The sequence below is a fragment of the Stegodyphus dumicola genome, chromosome 10 (assembly GCF_044657685.1).
Source record: "Stegodyphus dumicola isolate Sdum_Otavi_A_Nest chromosome 10, ASM4465768v1".
NCBI classification, from domain to species: domain Eukaryota; kingdom Metazoa; phylum Arthropoda; class Arachnida; order Araneae; family Eresidae; genus Stegodyphus; species Stegodyphus dumicola.
The window spans coordinates 123,838,286-123,865,444 of record NC_140777.1 but is presented as its reverse complement, the minus strand read 5'-3'; the positions used below and the strand labels follow the sequence as shown (position 1 = coordinate 123,865,444).

The 27,159-nt window shown below is 31.1% G+C and overlaps 1 protein-coding gene across 11 annotated transcripts in view; it reads right to left on the bottom strand.

The window, feature by feature from the left end:
• LOC118184533 (uncharacterized) overlaps window positions 1-26,857 on the bottom strand; it is a 130,913-nt gene extending 104,056 nt beyond the window's left edge. For 4 of the 11 annotated variants that reach the window (XR_015043535.1, XM_085825496.1, XM_085825501.1 and 1 more), the window contains exons 1-4: window positions 26,203-26,476; window positions 20,012-20,101; window positions 19,630-19,794; window positions 16,841-16,929 (exon numbers count right to left, since the gene is read on the bottom strand). Coding sequence is in view for 10 of the 11 variants with exons in the window: in XM_085825496.1 (XP_085681622.1) it covers window positions 16,841-16,929; window positions 19,630-19,794; window positions 20,012-20,054 (297 nt within the window). In the remaining variant the exon portion in view is untranslated. Of the gene's footprint in view, window positions 1-16,840; window positions 16,930-19,629; window positions 19,795-20,011; window positions 20,102-20,212; window positions 21,788-25,303; window positions 25,846-26,202 lie in introns of those variants that run through there. The other 7 variants (XM_085825497.1, XM_085825498.1, XM_085825499.1 and 4 more) reach the window with 7 other exon arrangements.
• Window positions 26,858-27,159: the final 302 nt, after the last annotated feature.

Below are 27,159 nucleotides of genomic sequence, written 5' to 3'. Positions count from 1 at the left end.
GTTTTCCATTCATTCTTCATGTTTTATTTTCTTTCGCTGAATTATTTTTATTTTAGGTTAAATCTAGCACAATATCTTAAGTAAATGCTGTCCAAACTCCAGTTTACACTCACTTAGACCCAGCTTTATGGTTTATTCCGTGTGAGAGTTAAGTTTGCTTTAGATCTCCCCCAAACCTACCACAGAATGAATTATCAAATACAGTACAAAGTCTCTAATCCGGACATCCATTATCCGAAATGATCTATAATCCGGACCTCAAAGCCACAAACTTACCAACGCACGTAATGCATTTACGCGGGCGTGTTTGATGCGCGCGTCCGCTACGCATGCGCATAAAGTCAGTAAAGCATTTACTCATGCTCACTTCTGATAGTGAAGAAAGTAACAGAGAACGTTATTGAAAACAAAAAAATTTCAATTGACAAGTTAGTCGGTATTCGCGACACAGCAATTACAGAACTTGAACAGTGGAACTTTGTAACTGAACAAGAAATTATGTCTGTTTACAGAAATGAAGAGAAAGTATTAGCACAAAAAACGAAGCAGCTTAAACAACTTACATTCATAGAAATGTTTACTGAAATAAATGAATAAATATTAAGTCTTTTTTTTTTTTTTTTTGTAAATTTTGATACCCTTTAGATCATTGAGAAATAATTGCTCTTTATTTCATAAATTACGGTTTCATACTTTTAATTGTATAATTTCTGCATGCCATCTTACCAGATTTAAATTGATGATCCATAATCCAGAAAAACCCTTAATCCAGAATCGCCGAAGTCCCGATGAGTCTGGATTACAGACTTTGTACTGTATAATTAGGTAATTTCTCATCTTCCTCCAAATATTGCATGATTAATTTGGAACTTACTTAACCATATTCTACTGGTCCTTATACAAAGTTATACACTGAATTAAAAAATTGGTTGGGAGAATCCACCCAGCAAAAAATACACTACTTAACACCTGGAGAGGAATCAGATTCCTGAAAACCTTCTGATTTACTTAAAAACATTAAATGTCGAGTGGAAACTTTAAACGTTCCCAATAACTTAATGTCAGAATTATTCTTTTAGTATCTGCCTTTATCTATTCAATCTATTTTGAGCAATTTTTGGTTTAACTTTACACAAAACAGCAGAAAAGTGAGGAGTAAATCCCATCCCAATAGAAACTTAAGCCATTTTCTTTCAATTAATTGATTGTGGATAAATTATCTGACTGTAATAAAGTTTTCTGCCCAAAACTGTTTTTAATAAAATTAGGGGAAAAAAAAAATGAAAGCAGCTCCTTTAGTGCAAGTAGTAATCACCACCCAAATCTATGATTTTCTGCGAACATTTTGGTAATTTTTTGAAGCCTTTGGCCAGGAACTCGATGGCAAGTCCAAAAACAGATCAACCTCATTTTAGATGTGTTGCACAGAATGGAAGATAGCACCAGCAAGATGTAGCTGCAGGTGTGAATAAAGGTAGGAGTCTTTAGGAGCAAAGTCGGCTATAGGGTGGATTTGGCAAAAGATCTCATTCGAATCTATACAGAGTCCAGCCAGTGAATGCAGACACATGTGGTCTTGCATTATCTTGATGGAACATTACCTTTTTGCACTGGAACTCAATGTTCAATGTATTTCCTTGATAGCAGCGTCAACACCGACTAGCATCTCGCTGTGCACTTTACTGTCGGGGGTTTTACCTTTTACCGATACTCTTTGTAGATAATACCATGGCAATCCCACCAGATAAAGCATGACCTTTCCATCATCAAATTGTGCTTTGCAATGCTACCAACGGGAGCAAACCAACCCTGTTTTCGGCCTGTGTCGCTGAAGTAAATCCATTTTTCATCACAAGTGATGATCTGGTCCAGAATTTTGTCTCTGCGTTGATATTTGACATCATTAGCGGAGGCTCGAACAATTCAGACCTTATCTGCTTGAGTCAGGTCATGCAGCACCCAGCGATTGAAAGATTATGTGATGCATAGTGCGACTAATGGACATGGGACTAATGTCTAATAATTCCTTACCGAGCTCTCGAGTAGTTGCATACTGATCTTCCATAAGTTCTAGCAGACAGGCCTCATCAACATCAGTAGGCTGGCCAGAGCACTCTGCTTCTTGAATGTAATAGTCCTTGTTTTTGAACTTTCGGTACCAAACCTTCAAGGTGTCATATGATACAACATTAGTACCTAACGCTATACATATGAGTTGGTGGCATTCAGTAGCTAAGTTTTTGCAAAAGAGCTGGAAGTAAATGATAATTCTAATTTGGTAGCATGATAGTTCCGTTTCAGACATCTTGTACTTAATGATAATGATATTTTTTTACAAATTTCAAAACACAGAGTTGTTCTAAGGCATGTCTTGTTCTTTAAAATGCCAAAACTCATTTCATAAAATATTATTAAACATGCTAATGCAAACTGTTTGCACAGACAATGTTTGTGGTGGCAGGAAACGTTCACTTAAAACCCGATATTTAGCAGAATAGAAAAATTAAACAGAAGTATTTATCGGTTTTGTTTCTCCTGGTAGCTTACCATATTATGGAGATCGCAATAAATCTCGGGACAGAAACAGTTCTAAAAACAGCACTGTTGCAACAATGATGTAGTATGTCATCTATAGATTTTAGCGCGTTTTTTACTTTTTAGATGCATTGTTAAAATTGGTTATTGCTTTAATCATTTCCTTTTCCTGCATTTTATTACACGTTTCAATATGAAAGCTACCAAATTTCTTTTTCTGTGAAGCAAACATTGAATTATGAAGCTACTGAAACTGAAATTTAATGGAACTAAATATTTAATGGGTTATTAGATTAATTCATGGAATCATTTTTTTAATTATTTATATGTATTTTCATACTTTGTGATGTATACAGCTGAATGACTCCTAAAAACGGCCCTGTGCTTTTCTTTTGTAAAATTAGAAGCAGTTTAATTTTAATAGAATTTAAAATACTATAGATTATTAAATTAATTAATGCAATCACTTTTATTAATGCATTCTTAATTATTCATATTTAAAAACAGTATTTAACTGGCCCCTTCTAAGTAAATAAGTAACTGCCAAAAATACTATTCAAATAGGCATTTTGGCAAAAATACAGAGAAGACAACAGCACCAAACCTTGCTCATGGCAAAGAAACGAGACCAGCAAAGAATAGAGGTGACTTATTCTCCTGCCTCAATTTTCACACTGCCTGCTCATGTGTGGCTGCTGAACAAATGTTTCATACTCAGTAGATACTGGCTCTGACATGTTCTTATTTCAACAAATTCTCTTGAACTAATATTGTTACTACTTATATTTCAACAATTCATGTTTATGGTCAAAAAACACTTTCTTTAAATTTCAAATTAAGACAACAGTTTACTCTAATTTTTCTAATAGCCAGTGACATCCATTCTTAGGGCAATATTTGTATTGGTACCTGACCTGATCTTCTACCATTGTTTTGTATTGGTATACTCAGAAAAAAAAAAAAAAAGAAAAAAAGAACAGTTCTATATCTCCCATTCTACTGGGCTGATTGACGAAATCGAAATTGCATTTTTCATGTCTTGAAAGCATGACTTTGGATATATATTAGATTTATATACAGCATTGTTCTAACTTAAGTATTCTTCATAAAACCGGACTTTATAACAAAACAATTTTTTTCCACATGGTAGCGATTCCACTGCTCAAATTATGCCTAGATATTAAATTTTCTAATTTTTGGTTAGAAATTTATGGAGAAATTTAAAAATTTATCTTGGTGCATTTTTCTCAATTTGTGCCAAAAATAATTCACTTAGCGAACTTCTTAATTTATAGCAACCTATTTTCCTCTCCTCTTTTTCACTGAACACGAGCGGGAAAAAGTCATCCTTCATACTTTCAAATAATTTTAATAAAGAGTGTAAACTACATTCGATGTTATTATCGCTTATAACAAATATGCCAAATTTGAAAGCATGCCAATACGTAAATTCTCGTATATCTTAAAAAATTCGGAATAAAACACTAATTTTTTGCAGGTGTGCCTAGGAATAATACATCTACTTTAACCCTCTCAGCATTACAGATGGATTTTTCTGTATTGAAAGATGGCTTTCCAAATCGTCACACTCGGATTATTTTGCCAGCTTTTGATGAATCTGAAAACGTTTCAAACAATTTTTTCTGCCTTACATTTTCTGCCTCGAAATCGTTGAGAATATTCTGTACTGCTGTTCCCTCCGACCTCCTGTCGCGCTTAATTGGTAGTGGGGAAACAGCGATCGTTAGAGAAAGATGTTACGATGGGAGGGTCATATATAAAAACATCAAATCCAGCCGTACCATGTGCCGACCTGAGGGCGACTTTCGTGCCAAAACTGGAAAATACTGGAAAGTCTTCAACGCAAACCTTTTTGTATGTGAAAAATTTGTGAAATAAAATTTCTTCTGTGAAAGTAAATGTAATTTGCACGGAAGCCACGAAGAACTTTTAAACACTTGAGATGCTTTTGTGTCCAACCGCGTGCAAAAATGAAAATAACGTGGTGCACATGTCGCCTTACAACGAGATTGTTTATTTCTTGAGTTACAGCTCTGGATTGCACTCGTAGACGCGGACCCACCAGCGGCCGAGCGGTAAGTCGCTGAACACTGGTAGTTCGGTCCGAGGTTCGAATCCTGCGAACGGGCTGGCTGCATGGGCGTTTTCTTGGTTTTCCCCATGTGTAACGTGTATATGAGCCAGTTTCCCTTAGAAAGTCATCCACGAAGGCATCCCACCCCTTAGGCAGATGGCCTTCGAGGCTTTGCCATAATCACACACACACACAGATGCACTCGAAGACGCGGAGCGACGTAAATGAGACACTTTACCGCTTGTTATATTGTAGAGCACGGCACCGCAACCGTGAAGCTTAGTTGTAGCATAAGTGGTTAAAGAATTGAGCATCACCTAATTTACAAATAATTTCTTTTAGCATAGTATAAATACTTAAACAATGACTGTAGACACAGAGAAATTTGATATAACTTTTGTTTTAGCTGTGCGCATTGATTAAAAGTACTGTATTTTTTTTGAATTATTATAACAGTTCACAAAAAGAGTTACTTCAATATATATTTGAATAATTGTTCTGAAATAAAAATGAGATTTTTGAAAGAGTTCAAATCTTGTAATTCCATTTCAAACTAATGTGTCATTTATATGTTAGTATCAAAATTCACTTAGTTGTGTGAATGTGAAGTATGGACATTTTATTATTGAAATATGAGGACAAGATGTGTTTCCTTAAAGAAAAATTTGTTTTACTCTTCTGATTTCTCGTCTAAAATGAACTACTGAGAAACTTCCTCGGCATGATATGAAAATCATTCGCAAATAATATCGTATTTCATTAAATCACCTTTTGGCGTAGATAAAATAAAGTATTGAAAGTACATGAAAACATATGATGCATTTTTTCCCTAAGCAAAATACTTCCATTTTACTGAAAGTGTTATCGAATAGAAAGGTCCAAATGATATTTGATTATGAGTATTTTATGAAAATGAATGAGTAAATATTTATGAAAAATAGTCAGTAGAAAAAGAAATGTAAATAGCTTTTTATAAAATCATCACAAGCATTATATGAAGGTGAAAAAAACATGATGGTGATCTGGGTGATGCAAAAAATTTCGAAAAAGGAAATAAGAATTTCTGATTATTTGTCTATATCAAGATTTGAAATGACACAATAAGATACTCAGATAAAGATAGATAACTTTAACTTTCATGGAGGACTTTGGATGGGTTAATACATACAATTTCATGGAGGACTTTGGATGGGTTGCGGTATTAGTTAATACTTATGATTGTGATTTTACTAAAAAGGCCAATATATGCATGCATTTCTTGAAACCAATATTCACATCTTATCTTTCACATTGTGCAGTTTTTATGGCGTCCTTCCTTCACGTCCACTCAAATAATTTCACAGCCTAAGAACAAAATAGAACTATTTAAAATTTAATATCTGTGCTTCATTTGAAATATTTCTCTTTGGTTTGGTTTACTTGAAAAAGCGCTCGAAGGCTATCTGCCAAAGGAGGGATGCCTTCATGGAGAACTGTCTAAGAGAAAATGGCTTCTATACATGTTACGCAATGGAAAAATCACGAAAACGTTCATACAGCCAGCCCGTTTGCTGGGATTCGAACCAAACTACCCATGTTCAGCAATTTTACTGCTTGGCCATTGGTAGGTGTATCACCTTTAGAGATAATTATCATAATATTATATGTTTTAGCAGGCATCAATAATAATCAATGCTTACTATTGTGATTTACATTTCCAGTGATGTTAACCTCATAATTAATACTCTTGGCTCTGTGCCTAAGAGCAGTAAAGCTTCAACTGAGGACTTTTTAAGCGGAACTGGATCATATTTCTATAATTAATACAAATGTGGTAACATTATTCTTGTCGCTGTCAATGATACCAATCGTACGATTTGGTACTTACTTTCGGAGCAAAAGTACATTGACAAAGAAATCAATTTGGAAACAAATAAAAAAAAATTGATGAAATAAGCATTATAAAAAAGAACAATTCTTTTATATCTGGGTCATTTGTTACCATTTACTTTGTGTTTTAATATATTTTCATATTTTATTTCAGTATTGCTTTATAAATTCTTAAATATTTTGTAAAATGCGAAAAATTTGTGAAATTCATATTTTCTATCAATTCTAAATATAATATTCTTTCCTAGTTCTAAAACTGTATTTTTGGTATTATAGAGTAACAAAAAGACATAGCATTCACTAAATTAATATGCAATTATCATTAATTAAAGTGCATTTTGGTAGTAGATTCATGATAATTGTAATGTACACATGCTTCAAAAAGATTGCACGACTAAATAATTTTTTCACTGTTCTGGGCAAAACCATGGTTCCAATTTATAATAACTATATAAATAAATAAAAATAAAATAGGCTTTCACACAACAACAGTTTTTGACTCATTTTAAATGAATGAAATGAAGCAAATTTCTTTTTGTTCTGGAAAAGAAATAAATGTGTCAATGAATATGTTTTTCAGTGTGCTATTAGAATAAGAAATCCATACGCGTCTGATGCAAATTAACTGATATATATTTTTAATCAAAATTTTGCAGGAGAGATTTCAAATATTACTTTCAAGCACTAACTACACAGAAGTTGCATTTTTAAGTTTTTAAACGCAGTTTTCGATCGTTTCATTATCTTTTATAAGTGCTAGGAACCGTCTTATTTCTCTAAATTTTCTTTAGCAAGGTAAGGAACAACACATTCAATGGCACTTTTTTCACACAATCGCTTTGCATACACATAAATTTCACAAGTCTCTCATGCATTTGTAGACGAAATAGTCCATAACTGAAAGCCTAATTTTATTCAGTTAATTTCTTACATTAAAACCATAACCGCTTGTACACTTTTTAAGATGTTCCCAGATAAACAGGCATTATTCTAAAATAGAAATGATAAAATCATTTGAGATATAATTTTTCCTTCTCAAAACAAACTATTTATTTCGCCAAAATATAATCAAAAATAATTTTAGAGCTATGAAATAAATTCAAGAAGATGAATAAATATTTTTTAATTCATTCAGTTGTATAAGAAAGTAAATAACGGCAGCACAACATTATAATGCATCATCATAATATCAGCTGAGAGCTGTAAAAAAGTTTTGTTCCTACTAAATGGTTTATATAACTCTCCTTTTATAAAAGCTCGAAAAAGACAATACAGTCAAAAGTCGTTAATCCAGACTCGTCGAGACTTCGGCGATTCCGGATTATAGATCATCAGTTTAAATCTCGTAAGATGGCATGCAGAAATTCTAAAATTAAAAATATGAAACCGTAATTTATGAAATAAAGAACAATTATGATCTAAAGGGTATCAAAATTTACAAAAAAAAAAAAAAAAAGCTTAATATTTATTTGTTTACTTTATTAAAAATTTCTTTTAATGTAAGTTGTTTAAGTTGCTTCATTTTATGTGATAATACTTTCTCTTTAATTCTATAAACAGACATAATTTCTTGTTCAGTTACAAAGTTCCGCTGTTCAAGTCCCGTTAATTGCTGTGCCGAGAATACCGACTAACTTGTTAATCGAAATTTTTTCGTTTTCACTAACCTCTCTGTCACATTCTTCATGTCTTTATCCATTTTTTGCAGCAATTCCACTTTTTGTTTGTTGGACATCGAAACATACTTTCGTTTTGTAGATCCTTTGGAAGTTCCAGCATCAGAAATTCTATTTGACATAATCGAAAGTTCAAGTTTACTTTTATAAAACTGCTCTTATAGTCTGCAAAAAATAATAAGCGGGATCCAATTCGAAGATTAAGGAACAACGCAATCATTAACATTAACTGAAATAGATAATTAGATAATTTTAGCTTACACTGTCCGTTATACATTAAACGCGCAGGCGAAAACGTATTCTGCACTTGCGCACACGCATATGCGCAGTAGTCAAGGTCTTACGCGCACATGTAAAACGCCTGTGCGCATGTGCCAACGCGGCGCATGCGCAGAAAGTTTTTAGCTTTGAAGTCCGAATTAATGACTTTTGACTGTATATATATATATATATATATATATTATGTGCATTTGCTGAATTGACGTATTAAAGGCATTGTTGTATGTGATATAAATATTTCCTTGTTATTTTATGAAATAACAAGCAAGCCCTCAAACAAGCAAGTCTGGAGCCCATTCAAATACCCTGTAGAATTTTAACAAATTATTTTATAGGATACAAATATGCACATGTTTTTTATGAAATATGCAAACCTCATGCAAATAGAATTCTGTTTTATTAAAATTAACAATTATGAAATATAAATATATTACTATAATTTTAATATATTACTCTACATAAAGAAATCTGCGGACATCTTTATTCCCATTATTTTTCTATTATTATCACCGAAAAAAATAATAACAGTCTTTTTCTTATAATAAGCTAATTAGAATAGTTTAAAAATACAACCTGCGAAACTTTTTATCCTCCTTGCTTCAGTTTTTCTCACGACAGTTACACACTTTCTTTAACTTGTTGATATAAGATCCATTTATTTTAAATACTTTTCTAAAACGTTTTATAAAAAATAAGAAAATAACGCTAGCGCAAAATAATTGGTTGAAAAGTTATGTAAAACTGGATTCAGTATCCGAAAAAATAAATAAAAAATAAAAACAGATTTTATATTAGGTCCAAACGGGCAATTTTTTTTTCATTTACAGACACATACATGTTCGAGAGCATTTGGGTTAACGTCACTTTAGGCTAAAAATATTTAGAAGCAGCATATGATTAGAATTTCCGATACACAGGCTCGCAGGCTGTAGACAAAAATGTTTTATTCCTTACAGTGTTGCCATTGCTCGCTTTGAAACTGTTAAGATTTTTATTCAAAAATCCAGTAAAGTTTCACAGAATATGAAATAGACAATAAAAACATATTCCAGATTCTAAATTCGGCCTGCTAAGTGTCCTTGTTCAGGTGGAGGACTATGTGATCCAAAATGTGATGACTCTAGGTAACGTTTTTCCACAACACGAAAAACATACATACATTCATGTAGATTCTCATTATTTAGCTTCTTTAAATACAGGGCGATAATATTAAGTAGTAATATAAGTAGTGGAATAGTAAAATATACTGATATTTTCTTAGATTTTAAAGAAAACAATATCATTATGGCACAATTAATAAACTCGTGGCTTTCCTTACTCATGGCTATACACAAAAGTGGAAAATTGAATGACAAAAACTTAGACGTCTGTCATTATGATTAGCAAATAAACAAGTTTTTTACTTCATGTTTAGTTAATTAGTTCTGTCATTATATCAAGTAAATTTTGAAATATTATTTATATCCGTAGCGTAAAATAAACTCTGGATCAAAATTACCCAAAGTTGCAAATAAAATAAGAAATTTTCTAAGTTAAAAAGATATTTTACTTCATTAAAAAAAGTAAACTATCTTGGGAACTATTGCAAATCATATTGTTTTAGTGAGAAAATATTCCTTTTATCCTAGCAAGCAATCGTATATAAGAGGAAAATTCAATAACTAAAGTGAAGGGTGTTAGAAACACAAAAATATTTTTTCATATTACTGCCGTATGAACATTGATTTCCATAAAATTTAAATATACCTATATATATACAAATGCACACACACATGTATACATACATAAAAATCTTATGTGTACACCACATGACTTCCTTGTACAGAATATTAAATTATACGCATTTTTTTCTTGCATTTTGTTTAAACTTATTGGATTGAAGTAAATCTACTTCGCCGACAACGCATAAACCACAATAGAATAAATGCATTCTTTAAAGTTCACTCTGTTTACCATAGCGACACTCTGGTGCTAGGTTCACTTAACAGTATTATATTCTGTTCATATTATAGCTCAGATTGCACAAAATTTATATCATTTAAAGAATTATCTAATCGTTGCCACATGTTCTACTCAAATACTATAATAAAGCTAGAACGATGTATAAAAGAAATTAAGCAAACAAAACAAAAATAAACAGTTTTTCACGGACGATTGAGTATTTCTCATTCAATTAATTCAGACAATTGAGTATTCTCATTCGATTAATTAATTAATTTCTCATTCAATTAATTCAGACGATTGAGTATTCTCATTCGATTAATTAATTAATTTCTCATTCAATTAATAATACTTTGCGACAAGGCAAAAATACATAAAAACTCAAAATATCTGTATTCAAAATTACAAAGTAAATCTTAAACACTTATTTCCTCAAAAAAATTCCAAAAAGGATTAAGCATGATTTAATTCGCAATAATAAATGAAGGCGTTATCTTTGTTGTTGCGAAGCTTAGTCATTCTAGATTGGCAACATATCTACTATTTTGCTGTTTCAAATGTAAGCAAACATATCCGCCATGTTATTTAAAAATTAGGCTTAACAGCACTTACACAGCTTTTAAATTGTTGATAATTCTAAAAATATAGCATGCAGATTTACTAAAGGCATAAAAACCTTAACCGGAAGATAAAAACTCCATAATTCAATCATTTTTAAAGCAAAAAATGTACAATTTACAAAAATATAAGAGTAAAGAAACTGAGATCACTGAGCCTGGTGACAAAGTGGATATATATATATTTATATATGTTTGGCGTGGCCAATTGAAACCAAAATACGAGGTGCACATCTACATGTTATAGCATTCCTACATATAAAATTTCATTGTTCTGAGGCTACTCGTTTTTTAGTTATGCGAAATACGTATGTACATACGTTCGTACAGACGCCAGGAAAAATTCTCTTCAGAATTTATTTTAAAGCAGTTTCATATTTTTTTTTTTTTTTTGAGAAAAAGAGTCTTTTATTATGTCCTTATGTACAGATATCACGCAAAAACATCATTAAATTGCACTCGAAAGCGGTCAAAATGGATATTTTTGTTGAAATATGCTGAATGAAACTTTTTGCGATTGATACTTTCTTTTTTCTTCGTTCAAGGAAGTAAAAATGGAGGTTTATAAATGAGGGAAAAATTTAACATTAACATTACATTTAAACATTTACATTTTTTTCTTTTAAAGTCTTGATTTTCAATTTCCCTCAAAATTTTCATTTGATAACAAAATCTATAGCATAAAGCGAACAGTTACTGTTACAAGGTCAGATCGCTTTTGAAGCATTCTACTTCTTGAAAACTCCCGAAGGGCAAAGTTCTGACAGTGATTGATACTTTTAGAGCCGATATTAATCAGTCCATCTGGATGATTCTCCACAGGTGTACGGGGTAAAGAAAAAGCGCTTAACGCTTTCGGTGGATACAGTGGCAGAAACCTTCAACGCTTTTGAAGCACTTCGTTTACTGCTGATAAAAAAGCTTACTGTTAAAGGTGCTGATGCTTTACAAAATAAAACCTTATCTCTTTCAAAACCTTCGGAGAGTTAAGGTGATGTTAAAAATTTTATAGGTTATAATTAAAAAATTTTTTGAAATATTTATAAAAAATATTTAAAAATACAAATTTAAAAAATAAATCATAAAAAAATGGGTGAATTTTATTTGGAATGAACCTAAATTTTGAAATGTGAAAGGAAGAATCAAATAAGTTTAATTAAAAAAAAAAGAAATATTAATCCAAAATATACCAAATTCAATTAATATGGAGGAGCTAAAATTTTTAGAGCCAATTTTTTAAAAACTACTCGTGTGATTTTTTACAAAATTTGACACTTTGGCATAATTTGAGCTGTAGAAATGAAATATGGAAAACAATTGGTATGTTATTTCAGAAAAATTCCGATTTTGTGTCAGAATACCTATGTTAGAACAATACTATATATAAATCTAGTATATATCCTAAGTTGGGCTTTCAAGATATGAAAAACACAAGTTGAATTTCGTCAATCGGCCCAATAGAATGGGAAATATAGATCTGCTTTTCCCCCCCCACATTGTACCTAATCTTTACAACAAATGATTCAAAAATTTAAAAACATAATTTAAAACTGTAAGCTGTATGAAAACTGCAGATCACAAAATTTTAACAGAATTTCCTTCAATTACTAAATTTCCAGATCGTAACCAAATTATTAAAAATACAGTTCATTACATTATAACTGAAGGTCATCCTATGGTAGCGAAATCTCATGCGTTAGCTCCAGATAAATAACTTCAAACATTTAAGAAGATTTCAAAACTATAATGCAAATGGAGCACTTGAGATCTTCAAGAAGCAATTAAGTAGCCCCCTTAATATGGTTCCAAAAATGGGAGCTTCGGAATGGAGACCTTTACATGATTATTACGTGCTGAATACCCAAACCATAAAATAAATATCCATTCTGCAATTTTTTAATACTTTATAGATGAAGTCATGCAACCTTTAGGGAGTGTTTATGCTTTCACCGTTGACTTACTCGTCATTGCTGAAGATTCTGAGGGATAAGGCAGGCATTTCATCAGACCCAGCCTTATTTTCAAAACTTCAGGAATATAGACTTTGCATAAATGTTTCAAAGTGTACCTTTGGTTGAATATCTATTAATTTCTTGGGTTTTCAGTTTATTGAAAAACAGCTGAACCTATCTTTGATTCAGAAAAGAACTTCTTTTGCATTTTAGATTTCCCTTAACCAACCACACTTACTCAGATTTGTCAATTTTTAGGCACATTTAACTTTTGCAGATGATTTTCTCCTTTAATAAAACTGTCAGAAGATCATATCAGTAAAAAGAAATCTCTTTCTTATGTTTGAGACTCATCCAAATAATTAAACTGGGATAAAAATATTGGACATAAAGGATTTCCCCATATGATACTCAACTTAACAGTAGTCTCTGCCACAAAATGCAATTATTAACAGAAATATTGAACATATAGAATTTTCCCATATGACACTCAATTTATCAGTAGTCTCCATCATCAATTACTAAACCCATTAGTGTTATCTACTCACTGTCAAAATAACTATCACATAAGCACTACCTTAAAATTCTGCATATACGTTTACTTATGTATCAAACAAATGGTTGGTCGCTTGATTGTAGTTTCTGGCACAAAATCTTACAAGCTTATCTGCACCAAACAAAAGGTAAGAGCAATGAATACACAGTATGTTAAAAGTTCCATATGGACGATTACTATACATTTTAGGGATCTTTTTATATATGTCTTGCATTATCCCCTCACTTCAGCCTTCTTTATGCCTGATATTGTTCCTTTGAGTTACCATAAAAAAAAAATTTAAAAAATAAAAAAAACTTGGGAGAAACTCTGTGGTGACTAGTCATGAGGGTAATGATAGAATTTATCATGCCTCCCAAGTTGTTGCTTATGAATATGGCAACACTAAAGAAAAGTTTCAAGAGCACACCAACAGAATTCCACTTGCCAAGACATATGTATTTTAAGTTTTAAATAAAGATGAATTTTTTTAATGTGTATGGAAGTCAGACTCAAGTCCTTGATGAATGCTGTGAAAATATAAAGTCTGCCATGACAGTGAAGGCAATAAGTAGAATAAAGAAAATATTTAATCATATTTACAGCAATAGCCAAATTGTAGGCTTTACAAAGATAATTAAATGTTATCCCCAATACATTGTAGTTTTTTATTTTTTGAAGGTTGCCTTAGCGTTTTCTAATTTTCGCCAAATTAATTTTTAGTTGTGCACTCATCACTAAATTTACGTTTATTATAGGTGCATTAACCTTCTGTCCAAATGCAGATTTTAATATTACACTTCCACGTGGTCGTTTGCAATACTCTTGTATAACAAATACTCTTTATAATACTGATCTGAGTGGCAGTATCAACGACAGCATTTAACACTTTATTATCACATTCAACCTGTACCGTAATTAAAGACTCAAAATGACTATTAATTTTGTTAGATCTATCCTTCAAACTCATTAAAGCATCATTTGATATATTTGCTGTAAGTAAATGATTTTTGGTTTTACTGCATTGTTTATGGATTTCCAAATTTTGCTTTTCCGAATTACATAAAGATGTATGATGAGGTTTACTACATAACTCACAACTAATTTTTATTCTGCAATCTTTCGCCATATGCCTCTTGTCAAAGCATCTATAAGACCGGCTTTCTCTTTTCAAGCCCATGTCAATTTCTGAACAATTTGCCTGCATCATGGGTTAGTGAATCAAAAAATAAACATGCTTTTAGATATGGACGATACAGTGTAATGCTTCTAGCTAGTCAGTTGTTGATATTCACCTCACTGTTGATGACGATCTACATCTATCCGTAATGGCTTGTTCGGGTTAAACTGCAACTTTTGACTTTGTATAGCCATTCTACCATCTGAACTAAATGTGTTTGCTGTTTCTCGAGCCAGTAATTCTTTTCTGAGAAAGTCTAGAAATTTGGGTACTTTTTCCATATTGCCGGTGCAAATCTCACCAAGCAGACATCATTGCAGATTACACACAGTATACACATAAAAAAAAATTTAACAAATGTTAGTTCTAAGAATTTTTTACTCTAGAGGCATAAACATTTTAATATCGTTTAAACATTTTTTGAATGGGTCTCTCATTTTACTTCTCCAAATAAATTCTATAAGATAACTTATAGAAATCTCAGAAAAGAATTATGAGATTCAGATGATGACCTATTCCTCTGTGTTTCTTATTTCACCATTTGGTGCTACCTCATAGTCTTTCTATTTTTTGTGTGTGCATTCCAGTTTTTGGTTCGACAAAATTGTATTTGTAGTTTACTCTGAAATGTTCGAAAGTTTCCTCTTCCGGTTTTTCAGTGCAGTATGATTTCCACGAATCCAAATATATTACACTTACTTCTTTAATATTTTCCTTAATTGTTTCTAATATAATGCTCATGGAACGATTTGCCAGCTTCCAAGGAAACATTTGTTTGTTTCACAGCAAGTTCCACCAAAGATCCACTGCTGTGGTAGAATCCGTCCTGCACTGTTTTTACGCTTCGTGAACATACTTTCATCCACTTCGGCAATCATACCAGGTCGTCCTATTTTCCAATGTTTACATTTAAGCAAAGAATCCACACAAACCTTGCGCATGTAATTATTCCAGTCCACAATTGTACCGTGACAGATTTTCACACCATTTTACTGAAGTTAATTCTTCGCTTCAACCATAAATAAGCCTCACACACTTCAAGAAATTTAATTTCGATGATTCAAACCATGTGTCTTTCCAGATTCTTCTTTTACTGCGACAAACTGAAAGGCAGTGCCAGTGAATTTCATCTCCAAAGCACAACTTCGTTTCATGATTATTAGCAATTTTAGGCAAAACGCCTTTCACTTGAAAGAATTTGACAGATTCTTCCTCTGTTCTGGGCAAATCCCAAATTTTCATTATAGTTTATAAGGTATTTCTCCCGCCTTCTTAGCAGGCCTTCGTAGTGTAGTGGTCAGCATGCTGGGCATTATTCCAGATGTCCCTGGTTTGATTTCCGGCAACGGCATTGCTCATTTTTAACTTCTTCCTGTTTCAAAAATAACCGAATGTCTCTACAGTGGCACCTGAACTAAAAGGGTGGTGGATGATGATTCTCCACACCCAGGATTTGGCAACTGGGTCCCCTAAGCTGCTGTTGCTATTACTTTGAAATATGAGTGTTTTGAAATCTTAATTATGTAATGCATACATAATTTCATATCATAAAATTATGATATACATAATTTTATTATAATTTTATATCATAAAATTATGATATACATAATTTTATGATATGAAATTTATAAATAACTATTAACATATATATAATTGTTACAATAATTATCTAATTGTTATAGTTTTCATATATTTTTAATTATTATACTATCATTGCAATGAATTCCAGTATAATAATAATGATAAACTACAATAATTTGACCATGATAAATAATTATTATAATTAAACTATAATTAATAATTGCTACACATCTTTTTTATCTTTGAGCTAAAATGTATGGTCATTAATATATACTGAAAAAAATTAATAATTATATGGTAATACATCATAATAAATAATTGTTATATTTGTTTTTGATTTTTCAGCTAAAATTTAGATGTAATATTACACACATCTAGAGGGAAAGGTTTTTACTTACTGGGTTTACTTTGTCTACTACTTACTTACTGGGTTTACTTTTGTTTACTACTTACTGCAATTAAAACATCCTCATACAAATACAAATTACTCGCCAAACCCTGATTTTCACTTCAAAAACTACCTTGAATTGAATACCCCTTAAATCTAAATTTTAATATTTTTTTTAAAAAAAGCTCTTACTTTGTTATCGGTTCCACAGTTTTTTAAACTGAAAGAATCTGATGTACTGTTGGAGTAAGACTGTATGCCAGACTGCTTTGAAGATCCACCTTAAAAAAAAAATAACTTATGGTTAAATTTAAAGAATTTTAAGTGTAACTGAACTATTGCTTCATTTTATTGCGATAAAAATAACAGTATTTCCCATCAGATATAAAATGTTTATGACAACTGGTTCATATTAATTAAAGTACTCACTTTGTAAAACTTCGGTTATGTAACTTCTAACTGTATGTATGTAAACTTCGGTGGTTTGCCTTGTAAAACTTCAGTTACTTGCACATAATAAATTTGGCAGATTAAGTTTGCCAATTTTGGTAACTGATTGTATTAGTTGTTTTAATTTAAAAACAGCATGTTTAAAATTTGGCAATTAACGGATTTTGAAATAAATGTGGAGAAGAGGTAATAAATGAAAATGATATAAAAGAAATTTTTCATTGTGATAACAATGCCCCTCAATCATCAATCAATTAATGGATGGCGAAATCTGTAATATAGTTCTAAACTAAGAAAATATCGCTATCGATAGTGAAAAAAGTGACAGACAGGATACTGAAAACGAAAAAATTTCGATTGACAAATTAGTCAGAATTCTCGACACACAAATTACAGGACTTCAACTATGTAACTGAACAAGAAATTATGCCTGTGTGCAGAATTAAAAAGAAAGTATTAGCTCAAAAAATGAAGCAACTTAAACAATTTGTATTGAAAGAAATGTTTAAAATAAACAAATAAATATTAAGCTTTTGTAAATTTTGATACCCTTTAGATCATAAATGCTTTGGTATTTCATAAATCCCGATTTTATATTTTTAATTTCTACTTAACATCTTACTAGATTTATACTGATGATTTAATATCCGTAAAAATCCCTAATTCGGAATTGCGGAAGTGCCCACGAGTCCGAATCTCGGACTTTGCACTGTATTATAAGATTTTTAAATAATGTTTTATTAAAAATATTCAGAGCATTAATACTGTCTCATGTTAATTGGTATTGAAAGTTTAGAGCTGGAAACATCCCAAAGTCTCATCACATGTATATATGTTCACATAAAAGTGAAATGAAAAGAAAATGAGTATGCTTTAAATTCCTATTATATTATAACTTTCGAAATGAATTCTTGAGGGGAAATTGAAATAAATAAGAGCATAAATAAAGCATTATATTTAATGCACATAATAACAGAAATAAATTATAAAACACAAATATAGATGAAATTGGAATACTGAACTAAGAAAGTTGCAAACAAGGTGGAAAAAGAGTACGAGATTTGAACTCATGACCCGAAAAGTCAAATTTCGATACCCTCAACTTTACCACTACGCTATTAACATACTGATATGATTAGCAGTTCTGGCTTATATACATTATTAAGTAAATGAATTCATAAAACTAAATTTTTGGTCCTATTCCAGTGTGCTATTGTCTACAAAATTCACCAGAGTTTTTCTTTAGTTTCTAGGGCATTTATACAAAAATCATAATTTTTTAAAGTGGCATTGTGACTGAAGTTAAACGGACTGCTAAAAATTTATTCCAAGTGAAAGATGTGCTTACTAGCCAAAAAGGTATATTTATAAAAAGAGAAAGAAACACAAATTTAACATACTTTTTAATGCAACAGAATATTTAAAAGGCTATCAAATTTAATTTATAATTAATGTTATTAGTTTTTACTGTTTCAGAAGAAAAAACAAAACAAATCTTTTAATCAAACTGCTGTAGCAAATCTTATTTTATTTGCTACTGCTACAGCAGTTTGATATAGTCAGATGTTCATTTTCATTAAAGAAATGTGTGCAGAATTAGGAAATAATTATCAGGACAAATTTTGCTATTTTATGGACTTGGAATTATATTTTTTGTGCTTGATTTTCTTGACAGTAATCACTGCTCTCTGCAAACTAGTACTGTAGTTGCAGTTATCTTATTTTTCTTATCTTTTTTTAACTAAATTCAGCTGATTGCAGTCTTTTTCAGTACCCAGATTTCTCGTTACGTTAATTCAGAAATATTTTTTAGCAAACATTCTTTCTCTGAGCCAACATTCATCACTAGTTCTGTCGCCATTAGTTTTTGGTGACAACACCTGATTGGTCCTTTTTTACCACGTGACCCCAACGCATCTGCAGACATACGGATAGAAGTTGAACACAGTTGAACTTTATTTGTCAGCCCCCATCGACCGGATTACAGATGTCACTCAAAGTGAATTCGCTCGTTTATTGAAGAAACGCATATGCAGTAGTGGAAATGAGCTTTTAATCTCTAGACCTCAAACCATTTAATGCTGCTGGAAGTGCTGTCTATGCCATATACTACACTTTATAAGACATCATCATTACTATTACTTTATGAGTCAAGAGCCCATGTATCCTAATCACATGAGCAAATAAATTAGTAAGATGAAAACAGTCACAGTGTGGCAGAATCTATTTTAAAATTTAGGCCTGCTTGCTTTTTGAATGTCTTGAGAAAATTATGTGAATACTTTTAAAATTTTTTTAACCTTATGCTAAAAAGCTAGGGGTAAAGTTACACTACAAAACGCTGTACCTAATTTCTAAAAACAGCAAACAAGAAGATTAAAGTTACATAAATCTTATATACATAGATAATTTTTCCCAAAGATATGTGCTCTCGTATATATGAAGAGTAAAATAATATTCAAGTTTTTTCAGTCTGAAAATTAAAGCTTGTAAAAGCCATTAATAAATGGTGTCTAATAATATAATCTTACGTCTCAAAAAACAATATTCCCGAAGAATCTCCAAAAGTGATTTTCCATCAACATTTGTAGGATATTGTTTTCCTTCCTTGCATAACCGGTAATATTCTTGTAAATCAGAGCTTTCTATTAAAAATATCTGCCAGGAATTCAGGCATCTTACTTCTCTTAAGTAACCTATCAAACAAAAATTACCATTATGTTCAACTATTGTAAAGCCATTGTCCTTAAATCATAAAAAAATTTAAATATTAAAAAAATAAAGAAAGAAGAAATATTAAAGCATATAGAAATAAAAAGAATATTTTATGTGTTGGACGTAACTTTAAGTTTCAATTTACATACTTGATATTTAAAACAATAAATTAAGAAATAAATAGAAATGATTTTTTACCTAAAACTAATCGAGCAATTTCAGATGGGTAATAGTCATCCATTAAGCCACAAAACAATTCAGCATTAAAACTTGTACACCCAGTTATTTCTGAAATAAATAAAAAAAAATCCATTATGCAGAAAAAAAAATTTTTTTTTTTTAATATATATGTAGTATTTTAGATGCACAGTTAGAAAGATAGATGCAAAAACCACTAACTTCCAGACGTGGCCGTTTCAAAATATCCATTTTATTCCTTTATAATTCACATCAGATCACTTTTGTAGGCAAGGAATTTATCCAATCATACTTAAGTACAATAATTTTTATGTACACTAATTTTAAAAGTACGACGTAGGCATCTTAGACAGAAAAAAATAGCAGCACGATGTTGGCAGAGCAGAAGCCAGGAAAAGGAATGATGTAGTTGCTTTGCAAAGAGTATTGGTAAAAATATATTTACGGGTGCACCTTGGCGATAATTGGCGGCACATGGACACTGAGGTTTTTGCAATTCTTTGAGTTGTTATTTTGGCTTTGTGTAGCCGGCTTTGGCTATACAAATCCAAAATAATAAATCAAAGAATTGCACAAACTCGGTATCTGTGTACACATTGACCTATTTTCACTTAAAAAAAATCAGAGAATTACACAAACTAGGCATTGCATACTCCCTTGACTTTGTCCATGTACACATTGATCTATATTCACTTAAAAAGTCAAAGGAGCAGCCAACAAAAAATATATAATCTCAATAAACTACATTTTAAATCAAAAAATAAAATAACATAAAAAGGGAAATTCGTTTTAGCAATACACAAAGGAAATATCCACCTCCTGTCAAATAGAATTCCTAAACAGCATCCAAAAACTTCCTAAAATTATCTGAACAAGAATCTGTATACTGGGGTCACCACATAAATTCACAAAAATATCCTCCATAGTGCCGATATCGTTCGACCTTTAACCACACAAATTTCCTTCCTAGAAACAGGAACTTAATAATGGCTACTAAGTAAAGTTTCATTTACACACCAGTCAATTAATGCTTTTTTTCCCTTTCATTCCACATCATACAGAAACTTCAAATTAATCTTATCACATTCAGCCATTTACCATGTAAACCACAAAATAACAACTTACTTCTTACCCAAAATCCGACACACACTTTCCAAATCTTTTCCCACAATTCCAATTGATGGCAATATTAGCACAGCTCTGATTTTTTAGAAAAGCTCTGTTTATTTTAAGAGAACTTGACATAAATTTCTCGGCTGATCTTTGGAATTATGTAACAGGTAGTTTGGCGACATTTTGGAGGCGATAAAGGTTACTACCTAGGACTTCTGGAATAATGTGAGAAGTACTCAGTTCCGATTACGCATTATTTTGTGTGAGGGAAATGAGAGATCGTGAGATATGTCATGTGACATTAATGGACGAATCACTGTTCTTTAATCGGAAAAGGGGGTAAATTTATAAAAATATCTGCTGTACAGCATTAGTTTCATTCTTGTTCTGTGAAACAGTGTTGTTTAATATTTGGATCCCATGGCCCTATATAAAGTAAATCCGAAATTGTTATGTGTAATTGAAAAGAATTGCTTAATTGCGGATAAGTATGAATATCCAACATGTGGGTATGAAATGAGATTGTGTGAAAGGAAGGATATTACAGATAAGTTTGAATGGCGGTGCAAGAAATCTGGTGAAAATGGACATTTTGTGATCCGCCATGCTCTCAAGATTCTGTAGAAGATTAGGTAAGTTAGTATTTTTAATTACTTGAGGATATTATTTTTATGCATTGTTCTAAATGTAAGGAGTAAATAAATTAATATGGTATTATTGGAAAATTGTTATTAGCAATGATTTAAGTTAAAGTAATTAGGATTGTAAGCTAATTTTTATTAATTTAATGTATGTGCTTATTTATATTTTAAGTAGTGTTTTTTAATTTAATTATATTTTAAATTAATGATCGTGATTTTGAGAGTTATATGTTTGTAGTATTTTGGAATACGTTTGAGTAGAAGTAAATGTGCATGGAAAGAATTTAAGTATTTGGAACCATTTTTAATGTTTGCGTTAGAAATTGGTAGGTGAGGTTTATAATAAATAATTTAGAGGGAAAAGTTTTTGGATATTTTATTTATTTTATACGTGCAAATGTTCATCCTTGGAAAGGATATATACTTTTTCGCGATCAGGTAATTTCATATATGTCCTTTTTACCGAATTTAAAGATTCACAAAATTTTCATGCATTTTCGTGAAATTTTTCTAATTTATGAGAAAAAAGCAGTGTACATGGACATAGTGAAGAGTGTGCGCAATGCCATTTTTGCGCAATTCTGGGATTTTTTTTAAGTAAAAATAAGTCGGCGTGTACATGGTTTAATTATATTTTAATTAAATGATAGTTATTTGTGAATTATATGTTTGTAGCAATTTGGTATACATTTCAGCGGAAGTAAACGTGCATGGAAATAATTTAAATATTTGACACTAAGTATTTATAACCATTTTTAATGTTTTGTTATGAATTCGCTGGTGACATTTATAATAGATAATTTAGAGGTAAAAGTTTTGGGATATTTTATTTATATTATACGTGGAAACGTTCATCCTTGGATAGGGTATATAGTTTTTCGTGATCAGGTAATTTCATATATGTGCTTTTTACCGAGTTTAAAGATTCACAAAATTTGCCTGCATTTTCGTGCAAATTTTTGTAATTTATGAGAAAATAGCAGATTAGATGGATAAAGTCAAGAGTATGCGCAATGCCATTTTTGTGCAATTCTGGGATTTTTTTTAAGTAAAAATAAGTCGTCGTGTACATGGTTACTGTGTATGTGCGATTTTGAAAAACGCGGCAAGGAGTTTGCGATTCTACACTTTTTCCCAATTTTGCAGTTAATATTTGCCATGATTAAGCAGTTTTGTTCCACAAAATTTCTAGCATAAGTGTAATTCGGCTAGTAGATTGTTGGAAAAAGGGTTGAGTAAATAAAAAGAAAAGAAACATGTCTTTACTTCGTGAAGACAAAATGGTAGTGGAAAAAAAAAAAAAAAAAACAGAGGGTTGCTGTAGCAGAGTTGGTCGCCAAATTTTTGCCAAAAAATCGGCAAGTTACCATAATCCAAAGATCAACCAATTTCTCTTCTCTGAAAGGCAATGAAACTAATTCCACATAATTTACTAATACTAAAATTTTCTCCAATTTCATAATTCAATTTAGTATATTTCTGTTTGATTTATTAATCATTTGCAAAATTACTTTTAAAAATTAAATAATGGTAACAAATAAGAAACTAGAATTGTAAGAAATATAGCTTTTGAAATAATCACATAGAAGAATTTTTGGTTAATCTTCGGATTATGTAACTTGGCGACCCTGCGACAGCAACCTGCTAGTTTTTTTTTTCTTTTAGATGCCATTTTTTTTTCACAAAGTAAAGGCATTTTTTTTTTTTTTTTTCTGAACATTTTTTTCCAACAATCTGCTAGTCGAATTACGCTTATGCTATAACTTTTATGGAACAAAAGTGCTTAATCATGATGAAGATTAGGTGCGAAATTGGGAGAAAGTGCAGAATCGCCCACTGCTTGCCGCATTTTTAAGAATTGCACATACACGGTATCCATATACACGTCAACCTATTTTCACTTAAAAAAACATCCCAGAATTGCACAAAAATGGCATTGCGCACACTCTTGACTTTATCCATGTACACTGCTAAAGTCCTAGCTAGTAACCTTTATCGCCTTACCAAAATGTCGCCAAACTACCTGCTACCATATTCCAAAGATTAGCCGAATTTTTATATTTCTTATATATATCGCATAAATAATTAAAAACAAAACATACAAATTATATAAAACTAATAAAACTTGAAACAAACAATATAAACAAATTAAAATCCTTTTACAAACATTTATATGAACATAACAGACATTTAAATGAAAAAAATCACAAATTTTAATTAAAATATACCTTTGCACAAAATATATAAATTTATGCAAAGCTGTTTTTACAAAAGTTGTTCCATGTCTGGAAAAACAGTAAATCTTATGAATTAATCATGGGCTTGATCAAAAAGAGAAAAGCAGAGCCTTGGGAAAAGAATACTTGATTATCACAAACCCTCTTTTCCTACCCATCTTCTCTCTAAATACTCAGTGGGAGATAAGTCACATACATTTAAGGACAGAGATACATTTATGGACAGAGGAAGCTCTGAAATATCTTTTTCTGTTTTTTTAATTCTGAAAATACCTTCTGAAAGTACCTTTAGCATTCTTAATTTGGGGCACTTTTTTTGTATAGTTCTGAACCAAAATAGTTTAATATATATTCAATATTACTTTGCTACTTTTTCAGGCTGGACAAAAACTAGACAATTAAGGAAAAAATTCTAAAAGAAAAAAAGACATAACTGGCATTCTTAAATAGTAAACACCACTACACATGATTATTATCTCTGAAGCAATAAAATATTTTGCATAAAACAACCATTTTATCGAAAAACATTTAAAGGTTTCAATGAAATTAATGTTCATACTACATATTTTTTAAATTTCAATCAGGGTAAGTAATTTTCTGTAAGGCAATCCAATGAAGAGAAACATCTACTCGTTATAACTGTTCTTAACTTATAATTAACCATAAAAGTATTTTCTGTAAGTGGGCTATGAAAAATTTGACATTCTTTTCTTAAATCACAGAAAAACAATAACAATATTGCAATAAATTTAGTAAATTCCTAAATCTCAAAATTTTATACCAGAGTTTAATTGCTGTTGATTAAAAATTATTTCTTCAGCAATAAAAAGCATAATTCATGTAGCATATACAAATACGGGTTTTCATCCGCAGAGAACCCGTTGGCGCTTCGGGAAATAATCCGTTGGCGCCGTTGCATTTTTACTTGCCAAGCTCGCGGTTCATCGACGATAAGCCGAGCCGTAAATGTGATATTTTGTAAACGTGATTTTTAGTGCATGTAAATTCAAGTTAGCAGACAAAACAAGCATATGGTAGTAAAAATTCACAGATAATAAGCATGTAGATGTAAAACTAACCGGTTAAACGTGATATACGAAAATAAATTTGAATTAAATTCAAGTTAGCACAGAAAAGAATATATTAAGCATAAGACAATATATAAGCATTTATAACGGAAATAAAAATTCATTTAAAATTATAAATTAGTATTAATGTATTGAAATTAATCGGTTAAACGTGAGAAACGAAAAAAATTTGTCTTAAATTCCAATTAACACAGAAAACAATATATTCCTTACATCAGCAGTGGTTTGCTAATTTTGATGACCATGGTGATGCATCAAACTATTCTGTCATCTTAGATAATCAATAATATTTTTTTATTTCAATTTAATCATCTATTTATGTCACACCTACCATCCTCTGAAAGGTTATTGTTAGAAAAGCATTAACAATATATTATCTTGTTAAAATTTTACGCCATAAAAATTGATTTATTCTCATAATTTTAGATGACAATAACCAATAATAAAAATAAAAGCATTATTTAATTATTTAAAATGCACATGCATATTTTTGCGGCCTACGGAAACAAATTATTTTAGAGGTTGGAAACCTCATAGTTCTTAGAGCTGTTAATAATTAAGAACACACAACGTGAACAGCCGTGTTACAAATTAGCATTCACCCCTCCCGCCGTATTTTCTTCCTTTCATCCCGAACCGAGAACTGTTCTCTATCTACAAAAATATTTCTATCTATTCGTTGTTAAAATTTCAGAAAAAATAATAATAAATAAGAGAAGAATAATGTAAATCTGCAAATGCGAACAACAGTGATATTTCAACAAAATGAACGAAAGAGAAATGGTTGCAAACTTCGAACAAGCGAAAACGATAAATCGGCTGGGTTACCTGGTTTGAACTATTATCGCCAAAGTTGGCGATGTTTACATTTACCGGGTTCTCTGCGGAAGTGCTTCTCAAGGTTCTTTTCATACTTTTTACATGATTATTGGAGATACTATTGCAGCAAAAATCAGCATAATTTTCATACATAGGACAAATTTCTAACATAGAACTAGTTTTCTAGTTATGGTTTGAACACAGAACCACTTTATTATTATATAGACTATAAATTTATGGTTAATAATGATATATTTAGCCATAAAATTATACATAAAAAACACGGTACTTACGCTAATGAAATTTCAAAGGGATGTGCAACGAAGATATATTCCATTTAAACATTCAAATCTTCGAAACTACTCCTGCATATTTATGACAATTACGCTGATTTTTGCAGTATTGTTATTTCCAATAATAGTGACAAAGCATCTTAACTTACATTGCTGTACGATCTTGGAAACTAAACTCGTTAGCTTTTATTAAAGCTTACTTATGGCAAGCCTTTCATAAAAATAAGACATAAAACAAAACAAAAATAAATAAGTTTACGTATTTCACACGAAATCTAACTTACCGCGAAAAACCGCAATTATTGTTCTTCTTCTTCTTGAAGCTTGGCTTCCCTTTGGCGCCTTATGCTCAAAATAAAGTTATTTACAAGTTAACCCACAAGGACGCATTCCCTCCAATTCAAGGGGGAACGTAGGTTCGAAAACCAGACCCTTACACTAAAAGTGCTTAAGAATTCTTTAAGATGTATTTGATGACAAATTTGCCTAAAAAATAATATCTCGAAGGTTTCTTATTACAATGATTTAAAAGAGCAGCTAAGAGGTCAATATTGCTGATATTCATCTTTTTGAGCATAATGTTTCTGGCGCTATCGTACTTTGTGCAATGAATAACTGCATGTTCTGTACTGTCAAACGTATAACATGAGTCACAAAATGGCGAATTCGCTCTACGATACTTGTACAACAGTTGAATCGTGTCCAACATTTGCAATCTTATTTTACTGATTACAACTTCCATTTTCCTATCGATGTTTAAACCCTTACTCCACTCACAGTGAACATTACAGTAGCTTAATCTGCGGCCGGTGTAAGAAGTCCGCCAGCTGTCGACTTGCTCTTCCTTAATAGTATTCTCGATGAACCTACACGCATCCTCTGCTGAAATATCCCCCAAGTAGCTCATATTTCTTCTTTTGGAACTTTATCCGCTCTTTCATTGAACCCTATACCCTT